The sequence below is a fragment of the Elephas maximus genome, chromosome 26, assembly GCF_024166365.1.
Source record: "Elephas maximus indicus isolate mEleMax1 chromosome 26, mEleMax1 primary haplotype, whole genome shotgun sequence".
NCBI classification, from domain to species: Eukaryota; Metazoa; Chordata; class Mammalia; order Proboscidea; family Elephantidae; genus Elephas; species Elephas maximus.
This window is the reverse complement of record NC_064844.1, coordinates 42,262,722-42,281,236: the sequence shown is the minus strand read 5'-3', so window position 1 is coordinate 42,281,236 and position 18,515 is coordinate 42,262,722. Positions and strand designations below refer to the sequence as shown.

Genomic DNA, 18,515 nt, shown 5'->3' with positions numbered 1-18,515 from the left:
GGTCTTGTTAACTCTTTCAATTGTTTTTCTATTCTTTATTTCATTTATATTTGCTCTAATTTTTTAAATTTTCTTTCTTCTGGTGCCCGAGTACTTCTTTTATGGCTCTCTTTGTATTGTTTGGGTTGTATAGTTAATGTTTTGATTTTGACCCTTTCTTCCTTTTGGATGTGAGCATTTATTTCTATGAATTGACCTCTGAGCACTGCTTTTGCTGGTTGCAAAGGTTCTGGTAGGATGTGTTTTCATTCTTATTTGATTCTGTGAATTTGTTTATTCCATCCTTGATTTCCTCTACAACCCAGTAGTTTCTGAGCAAAGTGTTGTTCAGTTTTCATGTATTTTTTTTCCTTGTTTTTTTTCCCCATTATTGTTTTCTCCTTTTATGTCTTTATGGTTAGAAAAGATGCTTTGTAATATTTTGATGTTTTGGGTCTGTGGTCTAATATGTGGTCTGTTCTGGAGAATGTTTGATGAGGCATTTAGATTTTCTGTGTCTTTACTGAGCTTCTTTTTGGATGTTCTGTCTGTAAGCGAATGTGGTGTGTTGAAGTCTCCTACCATTATTGTCAAGCTATTTCTCTTTTCAATGTTGTGAGAGTTTGTTTTATGTATTTTGGAGCCCTGTCATTGGGTGCATAAATATTTATTATGGCTATGTTCTCCTGGTGTATTGACTCTTTAATCATTATATATTGTCCTTTCTTATCCTTTGTGGTAGATTTTGCTTTAAAGTCTATTTTGTCAGAGGTAATGTTGCCTCTTCTTTTTATTGATGTTTGCTTGATATATATATTTTTTTTCATCTTTTGAGTTTTATTTTGTGTCTTTGAGTCAAAGATGGGTCTCTTGTAGGGAGCATGTAGATGCATCATTTTTTTTTTTATCCATTCTGCTGCTGTCTACTGGTGCATTTATGCCACTAACAGTCAGTGTAATTATTGATAGGAGTTTAGTGCTGTTATTTTGATGTTTTTTGTGCATGTGTGTGGTGTTGACAGTTTCTTTGTTCCAGTTTATTTTCTGTGCTGAGTTGTTTTTCTTTGCGAATTTTCTTTCCATCTTTTCCATAGTTGTTGATTTTGTATTTGCTGAGCCTTCATGTTTTTCTTTTTTTTTTTTAATTTTGATACGTAGGATTGTTAGTTTCCTTTGTGGTTACCTTAAAATTTACCTCTGTTTTTCCAAGTTTAAATCAACCTTTTATTTCTTGATACCATCTTGACTTCCTCTCCCTTTGAAAGTTCTGTAACTACATTATTTAGTCCCTCTTTTTTGTTTTAATGTTGCTATCTTTTACGTATTAAAATGTCTGTTTCTCTGTTTTCAGTGTTCTAGTCTTGGGTTGTTATCTGATACTATTGCTTCTCTAACCTAAGTACTCCCTTTAGTATTTCTTGTAATTTTGGTTTGTTTTTTTCACAAATTCTCTTAACTTCTTTTTATCTGGGAATGCCCTGATTTTGCCATCTTATTTGAGAGACAATTTTCCAGGATATTTCATTCTTGGCTGAAATTTGTTTTCCTTCAAGGCTTTATATATGTCATCCCATTGCCTTCTTGTCTGCATGGTTTCTACTGAGTAGTCTTATTGACACTTCTCCATAGATAATTTTTGTTTATCCCTAGCTGCTCTTAAAATTCTTACGTTTGGTTTGGCAAGTTTGATATTAATATGTCTTGGTTGCTTTGTTTTGGGATCTACCCTGTGTGGGGTTTGATAAGCTTTTCTGCCAACAAATTTTCAAGAATTCTTTCTGTATTTTCTGTTATCCCCCCCATTCTTGTTACTTCAGTCACTTGTAGGCTATTCCGCTTGATAGAGTTCCATGTATTTCTCAGGTTTTTCTTTCATTTTTTAAATTCTTTTATCTAATTTCTCCTCAAATAAGTTGGTGTCATGTGTCTTATCTTCAGTCTCACTAATTATGACTTCCATTGCCTCAGTTCTGCTCCTTTGACTTTCTGTTGAGTTGTCTTAATTCTGAAATTTTGTTTTTAATCTTTTGGATTTCTGTTTACTATCTCTTTATGAATTCTTGCAGCCTGTTAAATTTGTCATTTTACTCTTGTATATAATCTTCCTAAGTTCCTCTGTTGCTTCGTTTTTGTGTGCCTTTGCTTTGTGGTTTGCCTGTTCTCTTGAAGACCTCTGTATATTAATCTTTTGAATTCTACCTCCAGTAATTCCAAGACCTTCTCTTCCTCCAGGAGGTTTCCTAGTTCTTTTGGTCACCTGCTGAAACCATCATGGGAAGCCTCTTTATGTTATTTGATATTGGCTGTTTTCTCTGAACCATCAATAAATTATTGTATTTATTTATTTTATGTTTGCTTACTGTATCCTAGCATCTTGTTTTGTTTTGTTATGACATGCCCAAATAGACTGGTCATGTGAGCTACTTTTATTATCGGTGTCTTTGAAGCTCTCATGTTCTGTCAGGTGGTTAGAGCTATTACTATGTATGTGAGCCCAGGAGTCCATTTATTTTTCTCATGTGGATTCAGTTGAGGTGTCCATGTTGTAAGTCACCAATTGTGTGGTGCAGGTTCTCATCTACAGTCCTACATGAGCAGGGCTGTGTAGGTGTGTTTGGAGCACGCACAGGTATCTGGCTGCAGTAGGAGGTTATGTGCTGAGCAAGGTAGGGGGCTGATGGCTGTAACTGAGTGCCTGGGTAGAAGGCGTGTCTCTGTTTCCTGGAGCTTGGATTTTCCAGCCGGAGTTTGGGTACACAGTGCTGTTTGGTGTAAGGACTGGGAGGCACCACTTATTCTTGGACCCCTGTTGTGTGTGTCTAGGTAAGTAGGTGGAGCCACCAGTTCTCAGGCCTCTGATGTGGTTAGGTGAGGACCCTGCTTAATGGGAAGAGGGTGTCAGACATGATGAAACTGCCACTGCCCCCTAGCTGTTGCATGTGAAAATAGGCTTTAGGTATGTACCCTGTTGTAGTGTGCTAATGAGGGCCTATGGTTTTGAAATGGGCCCACATAGGCCTAGGCAGGGGTTAAAGGCATTCAAAGTCCATGGACAGTTTGTGCCTATGCCTTGGCAAAGGTGCTATGTGTGCCCTGAGGTCCCGGCTTAGGGGAACTGGCAGAGTATTTTTCCCTCTTTGTTATTTGTTAATTTGTTCCCTCTCCAGAGCCGGGAGAATGGCTTGGGGCATGTAGTGGGTCCCATTTCTGGCCCTGGGTGTGTGGCAGTTGCTGAAGCGGGACAGACTGGGACCGCAGCAGAGGGAAGGAGGCGTGGATAAATGAGAGGGTTTTTTTGATCCCGTGCTGTAGGCTGGATGCTTGCACTTAATTTTTGCAGATCCAGTGCTGCTTTCCCCTGGATCCAGAGGCTCATGCAGACTCTTGGCTAGCCAGTTTCTCCCAGTGTGGAAAACGCGATCGAAGTGCTACTGCTTGCCTCATCCATGCATGCTGGCTGCTCCAGCCTGCAAGGTGCTGGCCAGGTCAGGTCTGGCACGTCCTCACTGCTTCTGAACTGTTTCTCCCTCTTCCTGCCTCTCAGTCTGACTTCTGAACCTTGTCTTTGATGTTCAGGGCTCCTAGATTGTCACACATAATCGAGTCACCTGTTTTTTTTCGGGTCTTTGTTGTAAGAGGGACCACAGAAAGCGTTGAACTACTCTGCCATCTTGGCTGCACCTCTATTGTTGCTCTTTAGCAGTGGTTGTTAACTTGGGGCACTGTTGACTTACTGGGGACATTTGGCAATGTTGAATACATTTTTGGTTGTCACAGATCAGGGGGTGCTACTGGCATCAAATGAGTAGAAGCCAGTGATGCTGCTAAACATCTTAAAATGCATAGGATAGCCATCAACAACAGTGAAATTATCCAGCTCAGAATGTCAGTAGTGTGGAAGTTGAGAAGCTCCACTTCATAGTAAACCTGAAGTCAGTTAATGGAAATCTTCCAGTTTTGTTGTTTATTTTATTATTTTTTTTGAATATAGTTTTGGCTAGTCTTTTTTCCTATTACCATATGCATTTTAGAATCTGCTTGTGGGTTTCTACAAAAGAACCTGTTGTGGTTTTTGTATTAATTTTTTTTAAGATATAGATCTACACTTTCTAATATGCTAGTTATTAAACTTTAAATCTAAAAGAAAAAAAATGTAAGTATATTATAAATAAATAATTAAAAATTCACTACCTTAGTTGCACCTGCCACATTTCAAGTGCTCATTAGTCAAATGGGACTAGTGGCTACCATGTCAGATAGCACAACTATAGAACATTTTCATCATCACAGAAAGTTCTTGTGGACAGCGCTGGTATGGATCAGTTTGGGAACAGTAGGTATCTTAACTATCATTCCCATCCATAAGCATTTAAGTTTTTTTTTTTTTAATAGAAGCTCTGTATCAGATTGTGAAAGTTCCATTCTGTTCCTAGTTTGCTGAGAATTTAATCATGAATGGACTTTGAATTTTACCATGTTTTCTTTATATCTGTTGAAATGGTTTTTCTCTTTTATTTAATAGTGACATTGGTGTTCACATGTTAAACTGACCTTGTAATTTTGGCATAAACCCTGCTTGTGTCGTGGTGCAGTATTTTTTGTATATGTTGCTGGATTTGAGTTGGTAACTTTTTTAAAGGATTTTTTGTACCTATGTTCATGAAGAATTTTGGATTGTTTTCTTCTATTCTTATAATGTCTTTATCTGGTTTTGTTATCAGTAATGCTGGCCTCAGAGAATAATTCGGGAACTGTTGTAGATGGAGAGATTTACCAGTAATTGACTTCCTACTTTGTGCCACTTTATAAATATCATCTCCATTAATTCTTAACAACTATGCTAGGAGGTAGTAACAGCTGCATTTTGCAGGTAAGAAACCTCAAGCTCAGAAAGGTGATTTTTCCCAAAGACATATGACTATACCTGGTAGAACCAGAATCTGATTCCAAGCTTTGAAGACTCTCAGACCAGCCCCTGAATGATACTTTCCACTGGTGATTCCACTGTGGCAAGCCAGGCTATGTGTCAGCCAACAGCAGTCCTTCAGTCTATGAACAGAGCCTGGGTGCCTGCGCTGGGTTGTGCTTCTAGGACGAGAGGTCCTGGGGAGGAGGCCATTCCTGGGCCGTCATTCCCCTGAGGGTTCCCCGCCATTGTTCTGATGAAGAAACATTGGTACCTCCATAGAAACCAGCTCCAGGTGTTTGCTGTGGACATGCTTCCATTGTGGTTAAAACTGGAAATTTCCTAGAAGGTCAGCAGGGATAATCTTTATATTTCTAGGATGCTTGGATATTAATTCATCTGTGAAGGGGGCTCGTTTTGTCCGCTTCTGTGATGCATTCAACATTCCACTCATCACTTTTGTTGATGTCCCTGGATTTCTGCCTGGTAAGTCAGTGACAGAGGTGGGGGCCAGCAGAGGTGGGTTTGCCTGCTAGGGCACCCAGCTTATTTGGATCTTTTTCTGCAGAGCTCTTTAAGGATTTGTGACTTCTCCATATCCTGGGTGTCCAGGAAACAGTTGTTTGAGGAATGACTCTCCCCTGGCCCTTTTGGGAAGGCAGTGGAAGACCTCACAACTGGGAGTGGTGGGGAAGACTTGCGAGGACTTTTGTGGATATTTAGTAACTGTTATTCATGACCTAGGCACAGCACAGGAGTATGGGGGCATCATCCGGCATGGTGCCAAGCTGCTCTACGCATTTGCTGAGGCAACTGTTCCCAAGGTCACAGTTATTACCAGGAAGGTAAGGAGCCTATTTCTGAGACAGTGACCTCGCTCTGTTTCTCTGCAGCACGCCATGGTTGGAAGTCTGGCCAAGAGTTTCACTAGGGTTGGAAGGAGGAGTGTGCCTTGCCCTCACTTTTGAAAAGGTCTCTTGAGATGGCATTTCCAACCTTGCAGACACATCTATGGTCTTTTAACACAAGGGAACAGAAAGCAGCAGTGGAAGAAAGCCAGGAAAAACAATAACATTCGCTGTGGAATGCTTCAGGGTTGTGCCCACATATTCTCTGCTCTGGCTCCCTGGCCTTGCAGACATTGGGCCTTCCAGAGCTCAGGAGGATTAGTCTTGCTCTTTGTTCCCATATCTTGGCTTCTTTGGGTCTGTCAGTGACATGAGCTGGTTGTCTCAGGATCTAACATTTAGAATTTGGTTGTCTTCTAGGCCTACGGAGGTGCCTATGATGTCATGAGCTCCAAGCACCTTCGTGGTGACACCAACTATGCCTGGCCCACAGCAGAGATTGCAGTCATGGGAGCAAAGGTGAGGACTTCCAGCTTTCCCCTTCCTGAGGTCCAGGGAAGTACAGCTGGGAAAAGTTGGAGAGAGTCTAGAGCCCCGAGTATGGTCTAGGACTCAAGGGAGTTGGGGTCTAGGCCTTGTCAAGGCTCCTTCCTGGGGACCTGGGGCCAGCTCTGTCTCCTGTCCTGGGCTCTCACTTCAGCACATGCTGTGTCTTCATGCTAAGGGTAGGTGGACAGGTGAAAGGAATGGAAAGAGGGTGGGGGCTGTTGGTAAGAAGGGCATAATAGTGGGTTTTGAGATTGTCAGTAAAGGAGGAGGATTGAATCAGCTGAAGCACCCATTGGGAGGATTGAACATTTCCCACAACCCCACCTCAGCTCCCAGTGAGGGCCCCAGAGCCACTCCTTTCAGCCCATAGGAAGCTGAACCGTAGCTCTGACCTTGTTGGCCTTGGGTAAGGTATTTCCTGTTGCTTAACCTCTATCTCTCTCCTTTCCTTCTTCAAATTGGCTGAAGTGGCTGCTGGGATTGAGCCAGATAACTCCAGGGCCCCACCCCCAGAATGGATTTTCAGGGGTTCTCACTGGAAGACCCATCCTCCAGCCCCCATCCTTCTACATTTGCAGTTTAGTCTGTCCTCTGGCCACTGAAATTTGTGATGAAAGCTCAAGATGATAAAAAAGGAGAACAGTACTTTTACTTCCCTTTTGCAGTGGCCATGGATCCAATAGTGGATAATCTTGGCCTCAATGAAGGATGATGAGAGCAAACAGGGCAGGAAGGAATCTAGAGAGGGTAGCTGATGGCCACATCATTGCCTGTACTGCCTGCTCATTGAGGCCACAGCTGAGCATCACATCACAGCCCTAGGGTCATGACAGTTGGCCCTAGGTAGTGCGTGCTTCTGTGCTCTGTCCCCTGGAGCTGGCACTCCTCTCCAATACCTTGATTAACCAAGAAGTTCACAACCACAGTACACTTTGTCTAAGAAGTTTGTAACCATACACAAGTGACAGTGAGTTGGAGTTTGCCCAGGTTGGAACCTCCGGTGAAGTTTGGTGACTCCTCTCGTGACAGGGTGCTGTGGAGATCATCTTCAAAGGGCATGAGAATGTGGAGTCTGCTCAGGCAGAGTATATTGAGAAGTTTGCCAACCCTTTTCCTGCAGCAGTGAGAGGTAGGGGACATGGTGGGGAGGGCAGTTTTGCTAATTTGTTTGATGACTTGTTCATTCTTTTACCCCAAAAAGTTTCCCATAACTTCCTCTTGCCCTTGCAGTCAAATAGAGACTGGGGAGTGTTGGGGGTGACCCTAGGAAATCACTTAAGGACGAGACCTGAATATACTGATTGGCAACCAAGATCAAAACATTGCTTAAATGACATAATTTCTAGGTGTTCTAGTTACCCAGTGCTATGTAAAATCGCATCAAAACTTAGTGGTTTAAAACAACTGCTTTTTTTTTTTTTTGCTTATGGTTCTGAGGGTCAGCTGTTTGGTCTGGGCTCAGCTGGTTGGTTGTTCTGCTGGTCTCGTGTGGGATCACTCATGCAGTGGTAGTCATCTGGTGGCTTGACTGGGGTTGGATGGTCAATACCTCATTGGTGCTGGCTGTCAGCTGGACTTCTCTCTCCACATAGTCTCTCATCTGTAAGGAGGTTAGCCCGGGACTCTATATAGTGTCCTCCGGCCTGGAAGAGGGCATAGGAGTAGCTGCAAGGCCCCTCGAGGCCTAGGTTTGGAAGTTGCACAGTATTACTTTTGCCATATTCTCCTGGCCAAAATATGTCAGAAAGTCAGGTGAAGAAAGAGGTTCTGCCTCTTGGTAGGAAGAGGAGCAGCTTCACATTGCAGGGACTTGTGTCCAGGGATGGGAAAAATTGTAGTCATTTTTGAAAATACAGATATATTTTCTTAATTTTATTTTCTATTGAATCCATCTTGGAGGGGTGGAGGCATTGAAGCAAGCAGGGCAGGGAGGAGTCTGATTTTCCTTTTGCCAAATAATCCTAGGCCAGAAGATGGGGATTTGCCAAAAGAGTAAGGTTGTTCCTGGGAGGGAAGCGAAGGGTTCACAGGATCCAGCCCCTATTACATCAGGTTGGGCCCTGCTCACACTGTTAGCCCGGGGATGGTCCCTAGGCTCAACACAAAGGTGGAGGGAATATCATCTGGGGATACAGATGACCAACTTCCTTTTCTGTGTTTCACCAGGGTTTGTTGATGACATCATCCAGCCTTCCTCCACTCGTGCCCGAATCTGCTGTGATCTGGATGTCTTGGCCAGCAAGAAGGTGCAGCGTCCTTGGAGGAAACATGCAAATATTCCACTGTAAACAAATCAAAGGAAAATGAACCAAAAATAAAATTATTGCCTGTCCATTCACACCCCATCCCTGCCTTTTATAATCATGAACCTGGGAATCTAGATACCAGTAATAACTTAAAATGGCTAAGTTTATTAAATTCTAGAAAGGTCTGTTTTGTACCTTGCTGTAAAATTATTTGCCTTATTAAAAAGCTTAATCGATATTTTTAGTTATAAATTTCATTTTTTATGGTAGAAATATGAAAAATCAAAAAACTAGAAAGAGACCAGTTTAAAGTCTTATCACCCAGAGCTAACCTGTATTGACATGTCCATGTATTGTCTTCCTTTTTCCCTCCCCAAGATTTTTTTTTCTCCGTAGGTGAGATATTAAGCTTGTAGCGCAAAGCGTAATAACGATTGTGAGCATGGCACAGGTCTGGGCAGTGTTTCGTTCTGTGGTACATAAGGTCGCTATGAGTTGGAACTGACTCAACAGCACCTAACAAAAACAACAACAGGGCAAAGTATTTCTTAGATCTTTTTTTCCTTTCTTAAAGTGGAAATAATATAATATGCCCTGTCCCTTAATTTCTTCCAAGAATTATTGAGTATTAAATGTTTACAGTTGTATGTATGGTGTCTAGCAGCATAGATGCTCAGAAAGGTGTAGTACAATGATTGTAGTATCCATTGATAATTCTTGCTTCAATCAGTTATTCTAACCCCATCGTTTTGTCTGCATTTATTAGTTGCAACTCTACTGTTAGGAGTCCCTGCGTAGTGCAAACGTTTAGGAGCTTGACTACTAACTGAAAGGTTGGCAATTTGAATTCACCCAGAAGTGCTTTGGAAGAAAAGCCTGGTGATCTATGTCCAAAACATCACAGCCATTGCAAACTCTATGGGACATAGTTCTACTCTGAAAATTTTGGTGTTGCCATGATTTGGAATTGACTTGACAGCAACTGGTTTGAATTTTGGCTTTATCCCTTAATTCCTACAAGAATTTTTGAGAGTTGAAGATGTTTACAATTGTGTACATGTGTTTAGCAGCACAAGTCCCTAGATGGCACAAATGATTTGCAATTGGTTGCTAACTAAAAGGTTGAGTGGCACCATGGGAGAATGGCCTGGTGACCTGCTTCTGTAAAGATTACAGCCAAGAAAACCATATGGAGCTCAGTTCTGTAACACACATGGGGTTGCCATGAATCTGAATCAACTTGATGACAATATTTTTGTTTTTTCTTCCTGGGCGTCAAAGCAGAATAGATGCTCAGGAAGGTATAGTAAAATAGTTTTAATATCCATTGATGATTCTTGCCTTAGTCAGTTATTCTGTGTTGGTTATAACATGTTGAGTTTTTAACCCTATTGTTATGTCTATGTTTATTACTTGGAGCTTTACTGTAAGGAAGAATGTTTTCTTTTTGCCTGTTTTTATTTTTTTGAATATCAGTTTGGGCTCACAGATTTTTTTTTAATTCATTGCATATAAACCACTACTAACTTCATTTTTTTTTTTTTTTTGCATTTTAGTGAAAAGTAACAGCTCAAGTTAATTTCTTATTCAAAAATTTATGAACATATTGTGACACTGGTTGCAATCCCTACAATGAGACAGCACGCTCCGCCTTTCCACCCCAGGTTCCCTGTGTCCACTTGTCCAGTTCCTGTCCCTTCCTGCCTTCTTGCCCTGCTTTTAGACAGGAGCTGCACATTTGATTGAACTAAGATGTTCCTCATGTGTGTCATTTTTTGTTTTATAGGCCTTATCTTTGTCTGAAAAATGGGCTACAAGAATGGTTTCAGATCTAGGTTAGCAGAGGGTCTGGGGCTGTAGTTTTGGGGGTTCCTACAATCTCTTTCAGACCAATAAGCCTGGTCTTTTTACGTGAATTTGAGTTCTGTTCTGTGTTTTTCTTCCACTCTGCCCAGGACTGTCTGTTGTGATCTCTGTCAGGCCAGTCATTGGTAGTAGTCGGGCACCATCTAGTTCTTCTGGTCTAAGGCTGGTGGAATCTGGTTCATGTGGTCCTTTAGTCCTTTGGGCTAATATTTTCCTTGTGTCTTTGGTTTTCTTCATGCTCATTTGCTCTGGGTGGGATGGAACCAATAGATGTATATTAGATGACCACTCACAAGCTTTTAAGACTGCAGATGCTACTCACTAAAGTGGGATGTAGAACATTTTCTTTATGAACTATGTTATGCCAGTTGACCTAGATGTTCCCTGAGACTATGGTCCCCAGGCCCCAGCCCCAGCTGTTCGGTCCCTCAGAGTATTTGGATGTGTCTGGGAAACTTCTATGCTTTTGTTTTGATCCAGTTGTGCCGGCTTCCCTTATATTGTGTGTTGTCCTTCCTTTAACTGAAGTTGACACATGTCTGCTATCTAGCTAGTGATTTCCCGTTTCCCTCCCCACCCTCGTAACCATCAAAGAATGCTTTTTTCTGTGTTTAAACCTTTTCTTGAGTTCTTATAATAGTGGTGTCATACAGTATTTGTCCTTTTGTGATTGATTTATTTCACTCAGCATAATTCCCTCCAGATTCACCCATGTGGTGAGATGTTTCACGGGTTCGTCATTGTTCTTTATCGTTGCGTCGTATTGCATTGTGTGTATGTACCGTATTGGTTTATCTGTTCATCTGTTGATGAACATTTAGGTTATTTCCATCTTGCTATTGAAAAAAAAAAAAACTAGTTTTTTTTTTTATTGTGAATAGTGCTGCAGTGAACATGGGTAAGCATGGCTGTCTTATTTCTGTTGGGTAAATTCCTAGTAGTGGGATTGCTGGATCATATGGTATTTCTATGGATAGCTTTTTAAGGAGGCACCATATCATTTTCCAAAATGGTTGTACCATTTTACATTCCCACTAGCAATGCATGAGTTCCAATCTCCCTACAACCTTTCCAGCGTTTGTTATTTTGTGTTTTTTGGATTAGAGCCAGTGTTGTTCGTGTGAGATGGTATCTCAGTGTACTTTTGATTTGCATTTTTCTGATGGCTAATGATTGTGAGGGTTTCCTCATGTTTCCGTTAGCCACCTGGATGTCTTCTTTGGTGAAGTGTCTGTTCATGTCCTTTGCCCATTTCTTAATTGGATTCATTTTGATGTTCACATTTTCCTGATTTGGCCAGTGGGTGCTCCTTCAAGTTGGTTCGTAGGTCCTTTTGATAGGTTTTCAATAATTTTTTGAGCACTTTATTTTCTGACACAGTATAATCCAGGTTCATCTTATATATTTCTTGTCCTGGCCCTGCAATCAGCTGTTTCTCCAAGGAGTCCACTAGATGTTCACATTGATACTGAGGTGTCATTCCTTCTAGGCATTTTCAGCAGACAGAGCTAGGAAATATTTATATGTGTGTGTAAATCTATGTGGGGTATATATAAATATAGTCACGTGTCGCTTGATGTCTACAGTATGTTGTGAAATAGGAAGTTTGCGTGATTTGGACATTGTGTGAACTCCACATTACAGGCAGTCCCCAGGTTATGAACATATCTGACTTACAGACAACTCATACTTAGAACGGACTGCCATGAAGCATATTATATTAAAAAATTGAGTTAAATACACATGGTATCACAATCACTTTAAAATATCATGTCTCTTGTATACAAAGTGATTGTGATACCATGTGTATTTAATTCAGTTTTTTAATATGCTTCATGGCAGTCCATTCTAAATAACGTGTTGTATGTGGGAAGCTGTTGTGTTCCTTACATCTAATTACGTCTGCTATGTCCTATCCAGTTTTCCAGTTGGGATTTCTGAACTGTTATAACCTTATGGGACCGTGGATGTGTATGTGGCTGTATGTTGCCCGAACGGATTTTATTCAGTGCATGACTGTATATATATATATATGTGTGTGTGTGTGTGTGTGTGTGTATGTATATATATATTTTAAATCCTGACTTCACACTGACACTTTTAATTCCAGTCCAACACCCACAGATTCTTTGCTGTCCACATTCCACATTTAAATCTTTCTTCTCCCACAGTGAGAAACTTGGGTCCTATTATCCTCAGTATATTTTACTCATTTGCTCAGACCTAACGATAAATACAAATGTTTCAGAATTGCTACAACCATACCACTATGGTTTATAAATCTTCTCAACTAGACTTTTTTGGTAATTCTTTCTGCTTTTAAACTGAAGATACATGGTTAAGTTACTTGGATTAGCAACTGAGTGATTATGTTATCAATCTGAGAGTTCAAGTCTGTGTTTCTATTTGTAGACCATTTCAGAGGTTTCCCCATCTTTGTTAACTTGATTTTATTGAGTATGTAAAGCATTAACAGTTATATCAGGACTGGAGATTTTAAGTGGTTTCAGTATATAGGCCAGCCCATGTGTTCAGTTCCAGGGTGCCCCCATGGGGTGTGCTTTCCTCTGTGGTGAGAGCCTTGGGTCCTCCCACCACTGATGACCTTCTCTTGTTCCAGACTCTTTGCTCCAAATTGACCTAAACCAACATGTGACTGTCTAACATCCACTTTCCACCAGCAACTCCACCATTCCAGGTAGCCAGGCTCCCACCCTTGGAATTTTTTTTTTTTTTTTTTGAGTGCTTTTGGCCCTCTCTCCAGTCACCATCCTAGTTGAACTCTGGGTACTTTTTCAGCAGTCTGCCTACCGGTCTCTCTATTCTGTGGACTCTCCCTAAATAAGAAATCCTGTCCTCAGCTAGAAGACTAACTCCAGATCCAGATTTTGTTGCATTCCCGTGCTTCAGCACTTCCAGCACCCTCCTCTGCGAAGCCCTAAGCTCACATGGAAGGTTCTGGTCTGTCCTTCTCTTGCTTGCTTTGTTTTTTGAGCACACAGTCCTGTTACATCTACATTGAAACACCCTTTTGCTTTGAATGGTCTTAATCTGCTCATCCACAGAGGCCTGACTTCTTGCTTAGTTCATCCCAACTCCTTAGCTCAAACTGGTTATTCTTATAGCAGGTATTTTAAGTACCTGATTGTGCATTTCCTTGTTGGGTAGGGCTTTTTTTTTTTTTTTAATTTAAACACATTTTTGTCTTCCCAACTAGGTGAGGAGCTTCTGGTGGGCCAGAGGTTCTTTTGTACTCCTTTTGGCACCTGAACAGAACCATTACGAAGGCTGTAAGCCACTGGAAACTGGGGAAGGGTAGTGTGGTGGACTCCTGGGCTTTTAGAGGCCTCTTGTAAAAGAATCATTCAGGTTGATCAGCTTGTGGCTGAACAGCTTAACACTGCCTGACCAATCTAATATCTGAGGTCTGCCAAGCTAGGATTTGGACCCTGTCTTGAGATGACTCTGCCCTATGGTCCATATAAAAATGGTAGACACAAGCTCTTGATTTTTTGAGCAAGGGGCTCAAGAAGGATTTAACCAGGTTGTGAAATCTGGTTGCTAAGGAGGGCTTGTAGGAGGGAGAGGAAACCCAGCCTGGGAACGCTCCTAGCAACTCTTGAAGCAGGGATGGTGGGGAAAGTCTCATCCAGAAACCCACCTGACCAAGGAAACATGAAGCTGCAAGACCTTGGAAGCTTTGTCAAGCAGACCAGCCTCCACGGACGACAGAATGCCTTGAGAATGTGGCAGTGAGTATTCACATCAACTGCTGTGCAGAAATGCCTTTCGTAAGTGTTCTCCCCTTAAAGGGGAAAAAGAAAAGTGTTGAATTTTGTAACCAGAGAGACTCGGGTTAGTGGAGCAGAGAGCTGGCAAATGTCTGGCTTTAGACTGAGCAAGTATGTGGTGAGCATTGTAGTAGAGGTAGAGGGCACTACCAGGGCCCTGCTGGACCTGCCTGAGTTAAGTAACTTAACCAATTTGTCCTGAACTGTAGAGCCATTGAGTGGTGAAACGAATTTAAACCTAGACAGGCTTGTCTGACTCCCAGGCCTGTGCTCTCTCCAGTCTAGAATACTGCCACTCAACTGGTGAGGCAGTGGGATGAACTCCTAAGGGCTGGGGTAAGAGTAGAAGAGAGGTAGTGATCTGCTCCACCGGAGTTGTTTCTAAACCCAGAGAGCTACTAAATTTGAAGAGCTCTCCTACCTCAAACATGAAATACCCTACACGACAGTGCCAGGGGATGGCCAGGCAGTCATCTTTTTTTGTTGTTAAGAGTAACAGAGAGAATATCCACACTGTAGTCTTCCAGTGCTTGTTAGAAACTGTGCTGCAAAAAAAATTTTCCAGCTTACTTCTGATCCTGTTTTGGTCTCCCTAGCCCAGTTCTCTGCCTCGGAATGCACTGACTGTAACGTGCTTCCTCCTGGGGCTGCAGAGGTGGTCTACCCAGCTGGCAAAGCCTGTGAAGGTCACGTATCCACACAGAGGCAAGACCACTACTGATGGAGTTTGTTGAACCAGCTGAGCCTTCCCCAGTTTGACAGATGTGAATATTTTATGTTCTCCTGTGGCTTTTGTTTTCTAAGTAATAACTGCTGGTCCTCATACTCTTGTGCCCCTGATGTCATCATGGGATCCCCACTATTCCAAGTTGGAGCAGCAGCCAGTTGGATGGGCAAGGCCTCGATATGGGAGCCTCTGCAGAGTCCAGCCAACACTTCCAGGCAGACTGGCAGCTGCAGTACTTAGGTTCTGACCACGCTCCTACCGTCCCAGGTGGTGAAACTTTTTATGTGCCCTCGGGAACAGAAAGCTTACCTTCAAAAACCGATTCCTGATACACTCCCACATAGCACTGCACTCGGAGAGGGATGGAAGCTTACTAAGTTTGGTCCGAGAGGCTTTTGCTTCCCATGAAGAGCCTGCTTGATGGACTATGTGTGAGCAGGAGGGAGTCAGGTCACACCTGGGAGGTATGCAACCTGTCCCAGGGGAGAGTCACACCTGCGTAAAGCCATGGTCTAATCTCATAAACTAATAATAACCTTCAAGATGAGCTGTCACAGAGACAGATCCCATCATCTTCCCTGCTTGGCTGTGAATTCCCTCCCTAATTTATCAGCCACACCCCAGTCTTTTCTGCCATTTTAGGCCATTTAAGGAGCTTATCCTAAAAAAGGAAACCCTGGTGGCATAGTGGTTAAAATGCTACAGCTGCTAGCCAAAAGGTCGGCAGTTTGAATCCACCAGGTGCTCCTTGGAAATTCTACAGGGCAGTTCTGTTCTGCCCTTAGGGTTGTTATGAGTTAGAATTGACTGGACAGCGGCAATGCGTTTGGTTTTCATCCTTAAGAACATTGCCAGGCCCTATGGTGCATAGGGTGTGACTTTTTTTAAAGAGTGAGGGTTGGCACCAATGTAAGAGAAACTCTTGTTTCTGCAGCTATGTAGAATCCAGGTGGTCTTCAAAGGGCCATTCTTAGGGGGCAACAGCTGGGCAGAAGAACCCAGTCTACAGGCCAGTGGCTATTCCCTGAATGCCTCATCCTAAACTCAGCCTGCAAGAGACACTTCATCCACAGATGACTAGGGCTTTGAACTGGTTCGAACCCCTTCTGAGACCCTGCATTTCTAACAAGCTCCCAGGCAATGCTAATACAGCTGGTTAGGGATCAGTTCTGAGACCCACAAGTAGAGCAGTGTTTCTCAAATTTTATTATACATAAGAATCACCTGGCGATCTTGTTAAATGTAGACTCTGATTCAGTACATCTGGGGTGGAAATGCAAATTCTCAGCAGTAGTTTCAACTGGAACGAATCAGTTCGAAGCCCTTCATACAACTCAGCCTACCTACTCTCACTGTCTCTAGGGAAATCCAAGGAAATGAAAGAAAATTGGCAACCTAGTTCTACATTTCTGCTTTCTTAAACAAAATCCTTGCTGATATAGTAATCTTACCATCATTTAACATTATCTGAAGAAGCAAACGCTCCCAAGAGCAGCAGGACAGAAAATCGCCTCTAAAGCTTTACCTGTAGGAACAACAGGATGACTGCACAAGCCTGATTTGGAATAGTTTATTAAAGGAAAGGTGAAGCATCAGTTTCAAATTGTACAAAAGGAAAAAAAAACCTCGTATTGCAAATGTACAATTTACAGAATTACTAGCAAAACCAATCAAGGAGACACTGAAAATACAAAAATTCGATTGACTCAAACTGAACTGGAAACCCATTGGAGTAGATATTGAGCCTTTCTTTGTTGCACTGTAGTCTACAATTCTAAAGTCAGCATTTGTTTTCCATACGGGACTGTCAAGACTAGTCTGTGGATGTGCCAGGAGACTGGATGACTTGTTCCCTGGCTAGAACCACACGCAGGGCTACATGATGGGAAGTCCAGTCATTCCTGACCCTTCTCTTCCAGTGAAGTCCGTATTTCTGGAAGCTAGTGACACCACAGCCCCTCTAAAAATTGCTGATTTAGGAAATTTTTTTGTTGACCAAGTTTTTTTCAGAACTGTACAAATGTTGACAAAAAATCTGTTTTGTCATCTGTTTTACTAAAGGATGACTGAAACCATCAATTTTGTTTTCCCTCACAAAAGGTTAATCATTGCGTGTATAGATTTTTTTTTTTTTAAATGCTTTTCATTTTTGGTAAAAAGAGAAAGCCTCATGATTCTGTTGCAGCTACTTTAAAAACCAGCCCAGAAACAGCTGTGGATGGATTGGTTTGGAAACTCTGAGGCTTACTTTAAAAATCAGAAAGGAAGAAACTAAGTGGGCTTTTAAAAACAATTAGCAGCAAGTCATAAAACTCTAAAAAGAGAATGTAACTCTAAACCATTGAAGACTGTCCTGAAGATTTGTAATTTCTCTCCCCAAAAGAATTATTCTTAATATGCACATTTAACACTGAGATGTTGCTGTATTCAAGGTAAGCTTAAAAACTTCACCCTCTAAGCACAGACTTCTATGCAGCACATACTTCTATAATTGGTAAAATTAATTCACAAAATTAGCGCGTAAGGGTATTAAGTGCATGGGAAGTAGACACATTTATGTTACACTTAAAATCACTTTTGAATGGCAAAGTGACTAGGGTTTCTTCATGATTATCTTCTCAAGAAGACGGAAGTCTGTGTCATTTGAATTTGGCAGGGCATGAAATAAGTGATAAAAACAGCAAACCGATCACTTGAGAGCCATTTGTTTCACTGAGAATACTTTATTTGCTGGTAGAAGTTGCTAAAAACGCACAGAACAAATACCAATAGAAAATGTACTGTATTTGAATCTCCCTATTCTATATAAAACGAATGGTGTACAGCATCTGTTGGAAAAATGGCTGCATGGACATTTCTTATTTTATGCCCCATTATAAATAAAAATAAACCTTTTTATTCAAGAGTATATAAAATCTGGCAATTATATCCATATCCACAGAGGGTTTGTGGTTTTTGGCAGAGATGCATTGTGTCAGAATTTCATCTTTGCTTTTCCAATGTTCTGCTTCTCCATACTTCTGTGCTCCACAAGGTCAACCAGATCCACTGAGCTCCAAAACACTCTTCAGCAATTAAGATGAGCTGTTTACTCGTACGTTTAATAAAAATGATTAGCTCTTAAAACATAAAAAGGCAAAAATGTTAAAACGGTTTTTAAATTGTACAACCAGGAAAATAAAGTTAAAAATATTTTTTTTTTTTTTTACTCAATGCTGAGTTTTCATAAAACAGGTGTATAACAGTGTTTTTATCTTGACAGCTGTTTTTAAAAATTTAAAATTTCTTCCTCCCTCCAGAAAAACACTCATCTGTATTTGGGATAAGTCCAATGTTAGGACACAAATGATTTTTCAGGTCAGTCTTTCTGGGGTGACATTTGCCAGCATTCCCTTGGGTAATATACATGCTCCTCTTCTCTGTCACTGCAAAAAGGGATTGACCTCAATCATTTGATTAAAAAACAAATCAGATCACATCAAAAGTGTTTTTTCCCCATACAAGCTATCACAGTATATAGGCCTCTAGCTCTAAATAATAGAGTTCCAGATTTGTAAAATTTCTTCAGACTTCAGAACATAGGCATTCCAAATCCCTAGGAAA

General features: G+C 41.4%; 2 protein-coding genes across 8 annotated transcripts in view; one reads left to right on the top strand and one right to left on the bottom strand.

The window, feature by feature from the left end:
- PCCB (propionyl-CoA carboxylase subunit beta) overlaps positions 1-8,766 on the top strand; it is a 221,428-nt gene extending 212,662 nt beyond the window's left edge. For all 3 annotated transcript variants that reach the window (XM_049870484.1, XM_049870483.1, XM_049870482.1), the window contains 5 exons: positions 5,264-5,371; positions 5,630-5,730; positions 6,154-6,252; positions 7,312-7,411; positions 8,449-8,766. In XM_049870484.1, coding sequence (XP_049726441.1) covers positions 5,264-5,371; positions 5,630-5,730; positions 6,154-6,252; positions 7,312-7,411; positions 8,449-8,570 — 530 coding nt within the window. In that variant the 3' untranslated portion in view covers positions 8,571-8,766. The remainder of the gene's footprint in view (positions 1-5,263; positions 5,372-5,629; positions 5,731-6,153; positions 6,253-7,311; positions 7,412-8,448) is intronic.
- Positions 8,767-16,470: 7,704 nt separating this feature from the next.
- The window catches only part of STAG1 (stromal antigen 1), a 520,715-nt gene continuing 518,670 nt past the window's right edge, over positions 16,471-18,515 (bottom strand). For 4 of the 5 annotated variants that reach the window (XM_049870475.1, XM_049870474.1, XM_049870476.1 and 1 more), the window contains one exon: positions 16,473-18,507. In XM_049870475.1, the coding sequence (XP_049726432.1) occupies positions 18,484-18,507 (24 nt within the window). In that variant the 3' untranslated portion in view covers positions 16,473-18,483. Of the gene's footprint in view, positions 18,508-18,515 lie in introns of all 5 variants that reach the window. The other variant, XM_049870477.1, reaches the window with a different exon arrangement.